This window comes from Triturus cristatus, chromosome 2_2 (assembly GCF_964204655.1).
Source record: "Triturus cristatus chromosome 2_2, aTriCri1.1, whole genome shotgun sequence".
In the NCBI taxonomy this organism is placed as follows: domain Eukaryota; kingdom Metazoa; phylum Chordata; class Amphibia; order Caudata; family Salamandridae; genus Triturus; species Triturus cristatus.
Window position 1 is genome coordinate 669,309,635 of NC_140582.1, and position 16,883 is coordinate 669,326,517.

A 16,883-nucleotide genomic window follows, 5' to 3' on the forward strand; every position below is an offset into this window, starting at 1 on the left:
ACATCACAGTGGCTCTCAAAGGAACCTCTACCCATTTTACTGCATGTAGTGCAAGCTCTACTGCCCAAGCAGCAATCGAGATGGGCCAACCTCAGACATAGGGATAGGTTGTTGCTCCTGCTATTTCCCTGTATCTAAGAAGGATGAGGCATTTGTTCTATTTTAGATCTTCTCCCTCTGAATGCCGTCCTGTGGAAGGACAAATTCAAAATGTTTACTGGCCCATGTTCTGTCTGCCCTGGGGCTGAAGACTGGAGAGTAGTCATGGACCTGCAGGATGCATAGTTTTATGTGCCTGTCCTGTAGTCATATAGACTTTTCCTGTAGTTCAAAGTATGCCAGGAGCATTTTCAGTTTTAGGTGCTCCCCTTTTGAGTTTACCAGTGCCCGTGGGAGTTCACAAAAGTGATGGCGGTGGTCAACGTGCATCTTCGGAGGTTGGGGATACTAGTCTTCCCATACCTTGACAACTGGCTGTTGAAGGTGAGCTAGCCACAATCGGGCGTAGCCCTCCTCCAGACTTAAGTGAACCTTCTGACTTTATTAGGGTTCTTGATTGACAAGCCAAAATCCTACAGGACTCCTTCACATAGGCTTCTTTTTATAGGAGCGTTTCTTCAAATGTTCAGTTCAGGACCTTTTCACTATCGCCACGAGTCTCGAGCATTCAGGTTATGATTCTAATGTTTCAACCTGGGTCCTGGATCTCAAGTGAAGCAGCACTGAGACTTCTTGGCCTGTTGGTCTAATGCATCCTGCTTGTCCACTTTGCCACGTCACATATTCTAGTACTGCAGTGGGATCTGAAATCTCAGTATGTTCAGCACTAAGGGAACCTGATGGACATCATCCCAGTTTTGGGGGCGATTGCAAAAGACCTGCATGTGTTAAAAGTATGTATTATTTTTGTAATGTAGTAATGAATTTTATGTTATTTAATTTTTGCGTAATTTCATTCCGTAGCGGGTTGTGGGTTTATACGGGAATAGTGTGGGAAGTAATTTAATTATAGTAAATAAAAAATAAATTTTTAGGAATTATTAATTATTTTTAATTTAAATTTGCGTTTTAGTTCTGTAGCGGGTTGTGGGTTTATAGGGGAATAGGGTGAGAAGTAATTTAATTGTAATTAAGTCATTATTTATTTTATTTATTGGTATTGATAATTAATTTATTGTTAATTAATTATTAATTGGTAATTAATTTTTATTAATTGGTAATTATATTTTATTAATTGATTAATTGATAATTATACTAATTGTATTAATTTATTATTCAGAGTGGGTTGTGGGTTTATAGGGGAATAGGGTGGGAAGTAATTTAATTGTAATTAAGTAATTACCATAATTATCTTTATGCAATGATAATTAATTTACTGTTAATTAATTAATAATTGTTTTTTTTTATTACTTATTAGTTTTTGGTATTGAAACTTAATTTGTTGTTAATTAATTATTAATACGTAATAATTTTTAATAAATAATATTTATTGGTATTTAATTTTAATTAATTTTGTATTGGTATTGATAATTAATGTATTTTTATGTAATTATTAAATCATTACTTTCCCTACTGTTGCACTCACTGGAGTGGGAATAGTAATTTTTACCCCTACGCTATCCAACACTTTCCCTACTGTTGCACCCACTCCCTACTGTTGCACTCTCTGGAGTGGGAATAGTAATTTTTACCCTTAAGCTATCCAACACTTTCCCTACAGTTGCATTCACTGGAGTGGGAATAGTAATTTTTACCCTCCCGCTATCCAACGCTTTCCCTACTGTTGCACTCACTGGAGTGGGAATAGTATTTTTTACCCTCCCGCTATCCAACACTAAAAATATTGCATATTTTTTAATATTATTAAGTTAACATATATATGTATTAAAAAGAAAAATGCATGTTTATTTCTTTTTAAATTTACATTAATTATTTATTAATTTTAAGGTTATTTAAGTATTTTTAAGTATGTTTTACTTAATTATATTCATTATTTCATTATTTTACATTACTTTTAAGACAATTAAAAAATTCGATATTTTAACAAACTATATTATTTACAACGATATTTTGGATTCGATATTTTTGTACTTACCTGTTTGTAGATAGGAATTCGATATTCTGGTGTTCTATATTTTGTCAGCGATATTCTGCCAGCTCGATATTTTTATCGTCGATATTCTGTCAATGATCCCTCCTTTTCATGTTGGACAAGCCATTAGCCTTGAACACTCTCTGCTGTGCCTCACCCCTCGAAAGAGGTGGAGAGACTCTATTGCCTGGACCCCCAAAGGAGCCTTAAACTTTTACATTGATCATACCAAGGACCATCGGGTGGGCAATCAAATTTATGTGGGGTTTTTTGGGCCGAAGAAAGAAAAGGCTGTGAAGATAAGAACCCTGTTGAGGTGGATAGTCTTCTGCATTAAGATCTGCTGTGCACTGGCAAAAAAGCAGCCTCCAGAAGGTCTGGGACCCCATTGCACCATTGCTAATGCTGCCACCGCTGTGTTGGCACATGGAGTACCTATCCCTGACATCTGTAAGACCGTGACAAGGGCGTCAGTGCACACATTCACAAAACACTACTGCCTTGACAGCCAGATCCGACTGGAAGAGTATTTCGCCCATTCGGCCCTGCAAGACTTTCTGGTCTGAGTCTACTGTGCAGACTCTGCACGTCGTGTGGTGGTGCTTTGGTATGTATTCTAAATGTGAGGAATCTGAGGTTAGAAGTAGCAATGAGAAGAACCAATGTACTTACCTTTTGATAGCTCTCTTTTTGATTGATACTCTGTCTAACCGCAGATTCCTCACTGCCCTCACGCCTCCTTGTTCTGTGGAGTGGTCTCTTTTTACCATCTAAAAAGTTCCCAAACTAGAGATCATTACATGTGTACCTCCAATTGTCTCTTCATAGTTCCTACCATGACCCATATGCCAAGGAGTGATCTCAGGTCACTGCATCACTTTCCAGAGAGAGGAGATAGTCATTCTCACTAAATACTGCAACTGTGAGAAAAGTTTGCTTTATTAACTAAACACCTTTCATTGGAATACCCACCTCAGAAAGATCTAGCTTCTGTTGTTTGGAATACTTGGCAGAGGACTACCTAGCTTCGTAGGCAAGGAGTCGCCTCCTCTAGTATTAACTGCTCCAAAATGTGTTACCAGTCCACAGATAACTCTGCAATATGCAGATTTCTAAAAACATAATTTATTGAATATTCTGTAGCACAACGCTGTGACTTTACAGTTACCTTAGAACACTTACATGATTAATACGAGTTCTACAAAAGAAGGCACCAAGAGCGTTCAAGTGGGATCCAAAGTCATAGTGTTAGCAAGGGAATATATATTAGTATATAGGACAAACATGGATTCCTGAGGGTCACCTGGTCGGCTAATAGGGTGACATATAGTTTTGCCGGGATAGCATAAGTAACGGGAAAGGGAGGAAAGAAGCTAGGTTTACAGTAGAGGCTGCTGTTAGTCGGGCTGAGAAGGTTTTACTCATTCATCAAATCATGTGATCTACTTCCGTCAACTGCTTCTTATAGGTTTGTAAAATAGGTGGGATCACAGAATGTTATGCTTATCTCACAGGGTTAATAGTCATATCCTTTTGCATTTTTTATATTTTTGATTTAAGAAAGGTAAATAGATCTTCGAGACCTCAGCGTATTTCAAATTGTAGAAGATACTAAGAATTGTGGCATATAGGGTGGTGGCTTAATTCCTAGTGTTTACATGGATCTATCTCTTTGCTCCCCTAATTGTTTATGGTACAATTCTTTATGGATAGTCAATAGAATCTTATCAGTATTGAGGTTAGTGTATTGAACGCTACAACATTTTCAGAGGCTGGACTGATTACTGCTGGGGCTCAGATGGTATATAAAATGTTTCAGTTTCAACAATCTCATCACAGACATCCCCTGTGTTCCACTTTTTTGTACTGTCTTTTTACATATTATTAATTCTAATTCTAATGTTTCAGTCCCTTTACTTACTTCATCACCTTACATTTTCAAGCTACATGCTTTCTAAAACGTAGTCAAAAATTAATTTGCCCCTCTTGTGATAGTGCCAGCTATTGCGCTACCCTAGAAGTACATATATACTCAGTCATATGGAAACATACAAGTCCCCCTATTTTCTTAATTTGCAGTAGGTTGTGTCGGTCTGACTCTGTATTGCATTGTATATTTATTCGTACAGGCGCTTAACATTTTATGATTTTGTGTTGAACAGTCTAAAGCACAAGAACTAACAACCGTAAAGATGTCCAAGTTTGGTGGTGGCATTGGTGCACCAAGCAAGGAGGAGAGGCTCAAAGAGGCAGCAGAGATACATTTACGACTGGGACAAATCCAGAGATACTGCGAGCTTCTGGTGGAGCTTGGAGAGGTGAAGTACATCAAAAGAAAAGCGTTCGCTATGCTGAATGTTTTGTGAAGACGGCATATTGCTTCTGAAGAGATAGTCGTGTTTGTGACCCAAAATGGTGTCAAATATTTTGTCGAAAGTAATGGCCTTCTGATAGCTAGTTGAAATATTTTTCATCACTTATTCATAGATATTATGACTTTCTAATACGTGGATATCTTTGTCGATGTTACCGTGTCCAATGAGAATATTTTCACTAATCAACTGACAATTGTTTGCCAGTAACAGGTTAAAGTTGATGTGTGCCTAAACTAAGATTTAGCATGAACCGGATATTGCAGTTAGTATTAACACTAAAGAGGCCATTATGGGCGGTGTGCAAAATGGCACACATATATATGTAGAGGAATTCACTCACACAACTCTCAGACCCCAACCCAATCCAAACGTGGCTAAATATCTGCCAATTCCTGACCCAGCTACAATGGATCACCAGCTTCCAGTAGCTCAGATCTATTGTTACTTTGCCGTGTAACACAAAATGTCCTCCTTTAAGAACAGTGGCTGTGCAAATGTCAACCAAGAACACATATTTTAAAGATTTTCAGCAATAATTGGTGGGTTGCTCCTGGTCTCCATTATGTCATAGTGAAATAGATAGCTTGATGTGAAGGGAATGAAATTGGGAGAATCTTAGTAACAAATATTTCTACATAAAAATGATCTTTGGGTAATTTTATAAGGTTACTAAGAAATGTGGCAAGCTGGAATCTGTGGTTACCTTGTCTGTCTTATGTTACTGTATCTCTCATGACTGTGGTCCTACCGATGAGCAAGTGATGTCAGTTGTGGGCAGGTCACAAAGTGATCATACTACCTGATCAAGCCTCGTGAAGCTTGATTAAACTTGTCTCTTGGCTCAAAATTTCACATTGTCAAATGAATAACCACTAAATGAAGAGTACTTTACTGACAAGCATCACATTGTCAAATGAATGACCACTAAATGAAGAGTACTTTACTGACAAGCATCACTTGCTGTTCTCCATTTTAATATTTCTCTTCGGGAATCTTGTATTCTTTTCACTTTCAGGACTGCTTCTTCTGCCTTTATATATTGGGTCCATTTTCACTGCCTCCGACCCACCTGCCCCTCTAACTTCTGAGATTGGCAAGGGAGAGTTGGAAGTGCTTCTGGGGCCATGGAAAAACCCTCCCCGGTTGGACTGCGGTGTGGAGGTCTGGGGTACCCTTGGGCAGAGGAAACACGCCTTTGGATACCACTCATCGCTGCTGAATTCGGACAGGGCTCTAGCCTCAATTAGTGGGAGGATTTCAGGCAGTGCAGGATCTCACTGAAGATCTTGAACACTTGGCCCACTTTAAAGGACTCTTACTAAGTAACACTAAATCATGGTTTCATCAGGAGTTTAAGTCCATTGCCTCAAGGAATATTCAACAGCCACCCGTGTCAGCAGTTATGGCCTTCCTGCTCTTTGAATTAAGGTGGCTTACCCAGCTTAAGGTAAACACTTCTACTAACCCCCAGGTCCACATGTTTGGATGATTTTACTTTGCCCTTCCTAGCCTTTAGACAACTAGTCTAAGCAACAGCAGATTCCAAGCAACAGCAGCTTCAATATAAGATCTAGGGACATTCTCTCCTACTTACCCCTGGTGTTCTCCTTAACTGCCAAGGGTCTTCTAAGATAAACAACACTCTACCCTTGCACTTCCTAGCAAACCAGGTTCACAGCTTCTTGCAGGATGAATGCCCAACACCCAGAGTCCATGGCGCCCACTTCTCCAGGCACTGTAGCAGGCTCAGTGTCGACAGAGTTCATGGTCTCTCAGCCTTCAGGGTACTATGGGCCAGATGTACGACCATTAAGTTTAGCCAGTTGCAAATTGCGAGTTGTAATTTTGCGCAATTTGCAGCTTGCTAAACTTAATGGTCATATATCTGGCCCTTAATGCACAGTAGTGTCTCAGACACTGTTTGTGAATCCCAATGGGGTCACAAATTGCATACCTCATGAATATTATAGAGGCTGTCGCAATTTGTGACCCCATTGGAAATGGCTAGCACTCCCAGGGATGGTGGACTGCTGGGGTCAGTGAATGCTTTTTTAATAAAGCATTTTTTTAAAAATGCAGCCCGTTTTCCTTAAAGGAAAACGGGATGCATTTAAAAAAGAAAAATTAAACTTTTCAGTTTCATTTTTTAAGGGCAGGCAGTGGTCCCTGGGACCACTGTCTGCTCTTGAAAAATATTTGCAAACCCTGGGGACCACTTCCCGTTTGCGAGTGGCTTACCACCCATTTGAAAAGGATGGTAAACTGCGAGTGTTTTACGACCGCATCATACATAGTTTTGAGACTCGCTATTAGGAAGGGGCTCCTTTGGCACACTCCTTCCTAATAGCAAGTCGCAAACCATATTTTGCTAGTCGCTAATAGGTTAGCCAGTCCCAAAATATGGTTGGTACATTGGGCAGACCTATTTTGTGGTCGCAAATGGGCAGAATGGCCATTTGCGACTGCAAAAAACGGTTGTACATCTGGCCCTGTATCAGGTAACTGTCTACTAGGCATGGGAGAGAACCAGGGATCAGTTGTCAAAAGACCAGCTAAGTGATTGCGAGAGAGTCTATTGCAGGTGTGGATGTACCCCTGAGGTTTTCTGACTGACGTTTACAGTTGCGCCAGCCCCCCCTCCGATTTCAGGCACTTTCACAGCTCTTCCTGTCTGTGCAGGGTGTTTTTTTTAACAGAGGTAATTCTACACCTTTTGGGACATCCATCCAATGTAGAGATGCCACATCATCCTTCCATCTCTGTCTGACACCACAAAAAACAGTCAATGGCTGTCCAACCCCCATACAACAGGCTGACAAAAATTCAAGATATATTTATCTAACATCAGGGCATGCCAGCTGTCTTGTCCTTGAACCCAATCTACTTCTGTCCAAATTCTTCAGGGGGATTGCTTCCTGGACACCAGTGACAGAAGTCTGCCCTCTCTAAATTATTCAGGTCGTTCTATTCACCTCCCCAAAGTTTACTGGACGTTACATACCTGCCCCATTTCTCCAGCAGGGTATATTTATTTTCACTGGACTGATCACTGGGTAGTTAATTAGCTCCACTCAGTCAGGGAGTTTAAATGGCAAAATCCATTAGTATCTGGTTCATAATATAATCCTGTTTAGTAGAAATAACCTTAGATTTGGATTCTGCACCCAGGAAAGTATAAGCAAAGCCGTGACTCTAGACCTTGTAACTTGAACCACCCCAAAGTTACAATTTAATACATAAACAAAGTTTAAATATGTGTAAATGCACCAGATAATAAATTAACCCAAAAGGAATTGTGGGATTCTTTTCACTACGCAATTCTATTATAGCAGTTTAGATTGAATCTACATTTGTCACAGTGCTACATCCGCATAGATACCAGGCTAAGTCAAACAATCCTCCTCGCTCAGACTGTACTTGCAATTGTGTCAAACAGGTATCACGCGCAACCTGGTGTGAGGCTCCATGTGTGGGTATCATGCCACAGCAGAAGTCAAACTCCAGAGGTCCAAAAGTGAAAAGCTATTCTTTGTCATAGGTAAAACTCAGTTCACTACATCCCTTTACCCACATTTCCCTCTATCTTCCTCTTCCTTCTCTCGCTTTCTCTCTCACATTCTGTCTCCCTCACCCATTCATTCCTATGTCTCTCAAAATACACCCCTCCACTCTCTTTACCTTTCAACTTCCTCCCCTTACCTTAGCATCATCAATTTACATTTCTCAGGGCTTCCTCTGGCATGTTTCCTGACACTTGCTCACTTCCCTCCCAACATTTTTCTTTCCACTTCTTTCTCACACCAATCCTGTGTCTCTGTGTTAGTCTCTTTCTCCTTAATTTTCAACCCCCTCTGTTATATCCTCTCTCTCACCCTCTCTCACCCTTTCCTGTTTGTGGGGCTTGATGGCTGCTCTTTAGGCACTGAGCACAAGGAATGCATGATGCAGAGATGTGCTGCTGCTGCATGCCTCTCCTCCGTCCTCTTCAGAAGCACCCAGCCTTCTGGACTCTCCTAGCCAATCACGATGCTGCACGCCCAAACCGTCTTGCGCACTTAGAGGAGTGCAAACCACTCCTCACTCTGCTCTGGTGTCACAACTCCAAGTATGTTATAGGAAAATAAAATGATAATAAAGTGCTGTTATTATCTTTTTTTTATGCACTGCTGAAATAGCAGTGGGGCGCCACCACTTATTAGGGATGGAGCATCAAGTAGTCCTTTTGTTAGACTACAGGTGTGACATGATGTTTACTTTGTAAGTGAGCCACTGTTCTTTGATATATTAACTTTGATGACACAGTTACGTTTGATTGCTGAATTATGGCTCTTTGAATAAGACGTTTGTGCTGTTTGGATGCCCTTGCCTGTTATAAACACTATTCACAAATTGCCTTTGTGCATTTAATTGTTTCAACTTTGCTTTTATGGTAGCATGTTGATGGATTTACAGCTTTTTTTGGTACTTAAAGTAAAGATATGCTTTCATAAAGATGTAATGAAAATACATGCCCTTTTTTAGGTCTCGCCTGACCCAGCGCATGCGCTGGTCTGGCGAGACTTATTGAGAGGGCTCCAAAAAGTGCTACCAGGCCAGCCTAGAGCTACAGTGCATGTGCGCGATTACTTTCACTTTCGCAGCCGCACGGCCGCTTTGCATAGCCAATAGGTCTCGCTTTTGGGACCTTATAAGTATTTAGTTATGCAACTGTTGCATGGCTAAACACTTATAAGGTCCCAAAGGCGAGACCTATTGGCTATGCCAATGCTTGTTATATATTGCTGTGCGGTGTATGCCTTTTATGTTTACAACTCCATTTGTGTTGGGAAAATATATATCAGTTCACCAGTGAAGCATTTGTGGTTTTAATGGCAACAAACTTGAAATAAGACATATTATTTTAAGATATGTATTGTGTAGCAGCATTTTCATTCTATTAACAAGTTCCTGTAGGAGAGTCTGAGGGGTAAGATGGGGAACAAAGTGGATATTTTGAGGGTAGCACAGTTACGGACCATTTCTAATAGCAGGGCTTCCCTATTGGACATAGTTTCTGAGAAATATTTGGTACATGATGAGATCTTAGGAATGGTCTTTGGAAAGGTACATAATTCATAAGCATGACTGAGAGCCGACTGAGAGGGGTAGCCCAGGAAGGAGCCAATGTAGAAAATATAGTTACTTACAAAGTGAGCACCATTGATATATAGAGGGTTAGACAGGCACAAGCTGTTTGTAGCAATATAGTACCATAATTTGCAATAGCATATAAAGAAAGTGTTAGAGCTCGGGCTCTCTAATTGGCAAAGGTATACACCTTTGTCCAAGTAGGGACCCTTGCTTTTAGTCAGGGTGAAGGGGATACACACTTTAGATAGCCCCTGCTCACCCCTTTGGTAGCTTGGAACAAGCAGACAGGGTTATCCCAAAGGCAATTTGTAAAGTATTTGTACTCAAAATGCATAGAAATATAGTAAAAATACCAATAATGGGCACCACAACAGTTTAGAAAAATAAAGTATCATTATCTAAACTCAACAAGACCAAAACAACACAAATCCAACATACATGTAGTAAAAATAGCACTTAAAGCAGTTATTTCAGAAATAGAACTGTTGAAAACAAATAGCTCCACCTGGGGCTATTACGATGTCATGACAGCAATAAATCCAAAGTACGGCGCTGACCCGGACCCCCGAACAAACAGTACCTTGGAAAACAAAGTCTATGACAATGCCCAGCATCGTGGAGGTGAGGCATCGGTGACTAGCTCAAGGCCAGCTCCCTGGCTCCCATGGGGGAGGCGAGGCTTTATATCTTCGAGGAGTCGGCTTGTCGAATCCAGGACAGGGGAAGTTGGGTGCGTTAGCGGTGAGGCGTCGGTTCCGGTGAGGCGATGTGAAGTCGGTGAGTTTGTGGAGTCACCCTCAGCGGTTATCGGTGCCATGATAACTGGATGCTGGCGGTGACGATGTTGGTTTCGGGAAGGCTGATAAGAGCAGGCATCGGCAGGTGTCAGAGCTGCAGTGCACGCAGGGCAGTGCGTCTTGCACTTCACGAATGGTGCCCCTGGCCTTGATGCAGGTCGCAGCGTCACGGCACAATTGTTTCTCTTGCTTCTCCTAGGTTTCTTCCAGGAACAACCTCCAGAGGCCCAAAACTGGAACAGGCACCTCCTGACAGGTCAGAACTCCCAGCAATGGAATTCAGGGGAGCTGGTGGTAAAGTATTTGTGCTCCTGAGACTTCAGAACAGGAGGCCAGCACACACAAGGACATGGAGATTTTTCTTCAATCAGGTTTCTCAGCAATGTTCCAGTCTTTCTCCTTTCCTTGGCAGAAGCAGCAACTACAGGCCAACTCCACACAGCAAAGGGGTAGAACTCCTCCTCGCAGCTCTCCAGCTCTTTTCCATGGCAAAAGTTCCTCCTGAGTGCAGAAGTGATCTAAGGTTTTGGGGTTTAAGGTCCACTACTTATAACCCATGTTGTCTTTGTTCTTTTTTGTGTAAGGGTGTCTGAGCCCAGTCCAAACCAGTGCTTTCATTACTGGTGCAGTATGACTACAGGGGGTGTAGGCAACATTGTGCACAGGAGACAGACCCTATTCAGGTGCAAGGAAAACAGCTCTGAGTCATCCAGGAAGGGCCAGGCACACCTCAACCCCCAAGTGGCTGTCTGCAGTGAATGCACATCCTCAGCTCTAGTCACTCCAAAACCAGACAGTCAATCTACAAACAGGCGGAAGCACACAGAATGGTTAAACAAGAAAATGCCTACTTTCAAAAAGTGGCATTTTTAAACACACAATTTAAAAACCATCTTTACCAAAAGATGTGTTATTAAATTCTGAGTTCAGAGAGCCAAAACTAAATTTTTCTCTCTGGTCCCAATGGGAAGTTATACTTGTAAGGTGTCGCAAAGTAGCTACCATGTTTGCCTGTGGAGCAGATAGCCTTTCAATAGTGAAAAACAAAAATTACAGTACTTCACTATCAGGATATGTCACACATACCAGTATATGTCCTAGCTTTCACAGACACTGCATCCTGCCAATGGGGGTACCTTGGACCTACCTGAGGGGTGCCTTACATGTAAACAAAGGGAAGGTTAGGGCCTGGCAATTGTGTGCACTTGCCAGGTCGTCATGGCAGGTTAAAACGCAGTCACTGCAGTGGCAGGCCTGAGATTCCTTTTCAGGGCTACTCATTTGGGTGGCACAATCAGTGCTGCAGGCCCACTAGTTGCATTTGATTTACAGGTCACTTTACTAGGGGCTTACCAGTAAATCAAATATGCCAATTATCGATCACCAATAACAGTAGTAATTTACACAGGGAGCACGTGCACTTTGACACTGATCAGCAGTGGCAAAGTGCCCAAAGCATCTACGCCAGCACAAACAAAATCCAGCCCAGCATCAAAAATACAAGAGGCAGAGGCTAAATGTCAGGGGAACCCACCCCAAAGATGAAATGTTTAACAGAAAGTATGGTAAATGATTAGATAACTACCAAGGGCTGGATAAATTATGAGATTTAGAAGGGATAGACTGGCGGCAGCATTAGAAGCCACCCTTTAAAGCAGTATTGAAAGACACATAACAGGTAAATCATTGTTTTGGTGGAAGAGACAGGTTCCCTATGGAAGGGGCTGTTGCTTTTCAGTCATTAGCAGGAGTGGTTTTAAGGAGAGATTACAGTAATAAAAATTGGTGAGTCGCTAAGGATTATATATAGCAGTAGTGGAAGTGTAATTATCTTAGTCAGAAAAAAAACCCGACTAATTACACTGGACGACACTGTATATCTATTGAAAGTCAGAGAGTGTTGATTTTTCAAGATTAGAATACTAAAAGTCAAAAAGCGATACGTTCTGTGATATCTTTAGTATTTTAGTCACGAGAAACAATCAGTGCTAAATTTTGGTAAGAGAATATTGTTAAAATAACTCTTAGGCTCATAATGTTGTAAGAGATAAAAACGGTCATCCCAAGTAGAGCCGAAAATCTTTATCGAGAACAAAGGAAGACCCCTGCTCTCTGGTCAGTCGTAGCTACGGTCATATGAGTATGAAATACAGTCTGGTACACTGTCAAGATAGGAATAGAAACCCCTTTAAAACTGTAGTAAAGGATGTGTAAAAGATGATGATGGGTGAAAGCTAAACCAACAAAAGAGAGAGGGGGACCGAGGAGCAAATAATGGTCCAGTGTCCATGCTCCTCTAGCATAACTTGAACTACCAAAAAAGGACACTGTTCCAAAGGTAATGTGACGAGGAATATCCCGTGCCCATTACCAGAAGTCAAACAAGAAGGAATAGGAGGGAAAGACCTAGGTATAAATGGGGACCCCTCATGAAGGAGAAAGCACAAGGCCTTTTCTCCTGTTGCCCTCACACACCCCGAAGGATGTCATGCTTCATCATCGGGCATTTGCTCCTCATCGGGCCCGGCACTGCAATGCCCAACGGGTCCCCCGAAGGGTCACTTTAGCGGAGATCTTTTTTGGGGAAATGCCGGATGGTGCCTGTCGGTGTGTGGGGTATGGGTCCCTAAGAGGATGAAAAGGTGCGTGCAAAGTAGTATAAAATTCAATCCGGGGTTACTAAACCAGAAACCAGGGCGGGGATTATGCCCATATAAAAGGGAATTAGAACCCCTCGGGTACAAGGTTACCCCAACAGGCATAAATATGCCTGCAGTAGACCAACATGTTTCGCGCCCCTATTGCCACTAGGGTCATCGGCGCTTCGTCAGGATCAAAAGATAGAATATGGTGAAGTGCACGGGAGAAGAATAGTTAAAAACAAATACCCTCGTAATCAGTCAGGGCCCGCCAACAACCTGTTTCCCCTACAGGGTGGCTGGATAGTGAAACAAGCTCCTGATGAATACCTAGGGAAGAAAAACAAAATAGAAAACATACAGTCTGTGCATCAGTAACAACTTGACGCATCAAAACGTGCCACAATCGTGTGCGCGACCTGTAACAATAAACAAAGACACACAACCCCAAAATGTGGGATAAACCAGCCATGGCGCTGGTCCCATGTAAACCCCTCCTGGGTGTAGTCCTGAAGTGTGCACACCCGCAAATGCCAAGTACATATCGTGGCCATTTCGGAGGATACTCTCCAAATCAAATGAGGGTCCGGAGCGTCTGAGTGGTTAACACTACCCTTGACCACAGAGTGTTAGCAAACAGGACTAGTCATGGTCAAGTTCCTAGTTCCCAAAATAATAATAGAAATAGCCAGGTTGCAGCGCTCCCATCCATACATACATAACAAGGCAATAGTTCTCATAAAAAGGAGGAATCTTACCCAACATTATTGGGAGGGACACTCCTATGGCCTAAGACGATGGACACCCGCTCCTTCTCAAACTGTGGAGGGAGCAATGCATGGGAAAAAGGTTAGAAGCCGGGACCCAAGCGGTACAGGGGCTGTCCCCAAACCGAGCACAGAATGCTCGGAATGCCCGTCTCTCCCACAATGCCCTCATGACACTTACGGGAATATTGGAAGTGGGCTTCGGAGTACCTGCCCTGTCCATGCGTCCGCCAGGGAGAGAAGTCACCGGGGACAGACGGGGGTTAAATAGTCTGAAAAGGAGAGCTAAGGCGGCACCTACTTCCGGCCGTTCAAACCTCCTGAGCGACCGTGCGCATCCATAGAGTGTCCACTGTGGATACAGGCGCATGTGCGTCAGCGGGGAGAACTATTCACTCGCGCATGCGCATCAGTCTACACTCGGAGGGAGAGATTGCCGTAGCCCATCTACGTGAGCGAAGCCGGTCTCTGGTAAGCGAGTAGCGCCAAAAAGAAGTAGTCCTAAAATATCAGTGTAGTATTCTCTCCTACAGTTCCCAACTCACTTTAAACATAATGTTACCATGGCGTGTCCAAAGTTAAGGACAAAGCAATTATTAAAAACGTACTTCCTGCACCAGTATAGCATGCATAGTGTACAGGTGATTGGGGGAGCCACAGGTAGAGTGGGAAAGGTCTAAAACTACATCCCCCACTAGGGATGTAGGATTATCAACCATAACATGTGCACCCAGGGAGGATCTTTGACCAACACCTAATTTAAAGGTGATGTGATATTGTGTGTGAAAACGGAAAAAGGAAAAGAAAAAGGAGAAGGGATAGAAAAGATATAGGTCCCTCGGCTGAACCGCCGTGCTTTAACTAAACCAACAAAAGAGAGAGGGGGACCGAGGTGCAAATAATGGTCCAGTGTCCATGCTCCTCTAGCATAACTTGAACTACCAAAAAAGGACACTGTTCCAAAGGTAATGTGACGAGGAATATCCCGTGCCCATTGTGGAAATATGGATTTTTATGATCAGTTATGTCCCCTATCTTGGACCCCAACGGTTTCATGTATAAATCACAAGTACATGTATGTTCCCTCCAGTTCCAGTTATGAAGACGCAAATACATGTGCGTCCACCGTCAACATGTCCTCTTTCAGATCCGCCATGAATGGGCCGGATATTCCATTCCTAAGTATGAAAGGCCACCAGCTTTATATGGTTCACTTATGCCATTTCACAGTCCAGGCGAGTAGGCCCTGATTCTGCCATCAAGCTTTTCTTGCCTTCTGCCTCTGAAAGCTCCAGTCTGAGCTCGCATCTGTATCCATGAACTTTGTCCTCATTCTCTGCGCAGCTAACGGTGCCTGACATCAGCCTGTTGCCTGCCAAAAACTGTATTTCACCTTCGAAATTATCTGCTCCGCTCCCTACCCAATGCATTCCTGTCTAGTAGTTTAAGTAAACATCCTGCCAGCTACCGAGCAAAAGGCCCGGCTTCTCTGTCTTTATGCAAGTAATTCATAGCCCTGTTACTATGGACGATTTCTGCCTCCGCATATTGTGTAGACACTTAGACGCTTGTACACGCACTCACAGTCAATATAGTCAGTATAGAATAAGATTCTACTCTAAGAGACCTCTCTTTTGGATAACATAGTTCTTTAAACATAGGATGTTAGATATGATTTGGGATTAGGTTGACTTGACCCTCTAGACTTCTGTCGCCACATGTAGAGCTAAATGTCAAGTCCCCTTCACCCCCTAGTTGCACGTCAATCACACGTCATGCTGCTGCGCGCGCATTTCTGCCAAGTATTTCTGCTGACATTGCGAAATTCTTTCATGGAACCACCCTATTATGACATCATACCTGATGACGTTCCTTAGTTACACCCAGTTACACCCACTTTTGCTACGCATGTATGTTTTATCTTTACTATCTATTTGTTACGCCCCCTGCATTTGCTTCACTGTAATGCCTATTGTATAAAAATGATTACTTATCAATAAAGTATGGTCTTCACTTCCTGAACCTTCGTGGTGATGGAATATGGAGCTCATCGATTTAAATTGATTATGGAATAAAGCCCGTTCCGAACCTCTAATACCACGGATTCTGCCTCTTATTTTACTGAGCTATTGTTATAGATTTTCCGCATCAAATTAAGTTCCGGTAATTAAATTATTTACCACATAAATGGCGCCCGAACAGGGACACTTTCTCATCTCACGCGCCTGCGGTGCGTTGCAGGCCCGGTCTCCTGTCACAGCTGGACGGACAACAACGCGTACCCACAGGATTTCCTGTATCTCCCTCCTGCCGAGCGGGGGTAACTGAGGCTGCGATCAACACCCAGACGAGGCGGTGAGAAGTGCGAAGTATCCCGACCAGAGCCTAGCTGAGAGAGCAAGATCCGAGGTATACAGAGGCCCACCAGTTTCCGAAGTTTCCGAAGTTCCGAGTCGAGTCCAGTCTGGTTCAAGTTCAGTTCAGTTCCGAGGCCTTCCGTTCCGAGCTACCCGGTGAGTACCATTATCGGGGAGGCGTTCTGACGTGCACATAGGTTGTGCCGGTCAAGACGGGTTTGGGTACACAAATCCGGTCTGCACTGTTTCAGCAGTGTATCTGTACTGTTTAGCAGTATATCAAGTATGTCTAGTATATAATTCAGATTTACCTAGTTAGTATCGAGTATTATGCCTAGTGACTAGTTCCCTTATTGGCCATCATTGTCTATTTCATTTAAATGTTAAATGTTTTAAATATGTTCTGTATATTGTGGTGTGAATGACTGTTCATTATTGTGTTTTAAATTAGGTATCAGATCAGTTCTCAATATGCCGCTCTTTTCGAAATTAAGACAGATCACAACTAGAAAAGGGGTACTCGAAGAAGCTGTTCCCATTCCTCCTAGGGACACTCCAGGGTACTTCATGTATCATAAACATGGCCTAGACGCCATATTATTTCTTGATCTATGGGTAGACTACACCAAGGAATTACCAGAAAGTCAGAGGTGGCCCGCAGTTGGACCTGGGATGCAGATTGCATTGTGAAAGTAGAAGAAGAATTGTGGAAGAAGAAAGCTAGAC

The 16,883-nt window shown here is 42.6% G+C and overlaps 1 protein-coding gene across 4 annotated transcripts in view; it reads left to right on the forward strand.

The window, feature by feature from the left end:
- Positions 1-16,883, forward strand: part of WDR17 (WD repeat domain 17) — a 1,003,384-nt gene that overhangs the window by 596,431 nt on the left and 390,070 nt on the right. For all 4 annotated transcript variants that reach the window (XR_014978161.1, XM_085641859.1, XM_085641857.1 and 1 more), the window contains one exon: positions 4,255-4,410. Coding sequence is in view for 3 of the 4 variants with exons in the window: in XM_085641859.1 (XP_085497985.1) it covers positions 4,255-4,410 (156 nt within the window). In the remaining variant the exon portion in view is untranslated. The remainder of the gene's footprint in view (positions 1-4,254; positions 4,411-16,883) is intronic.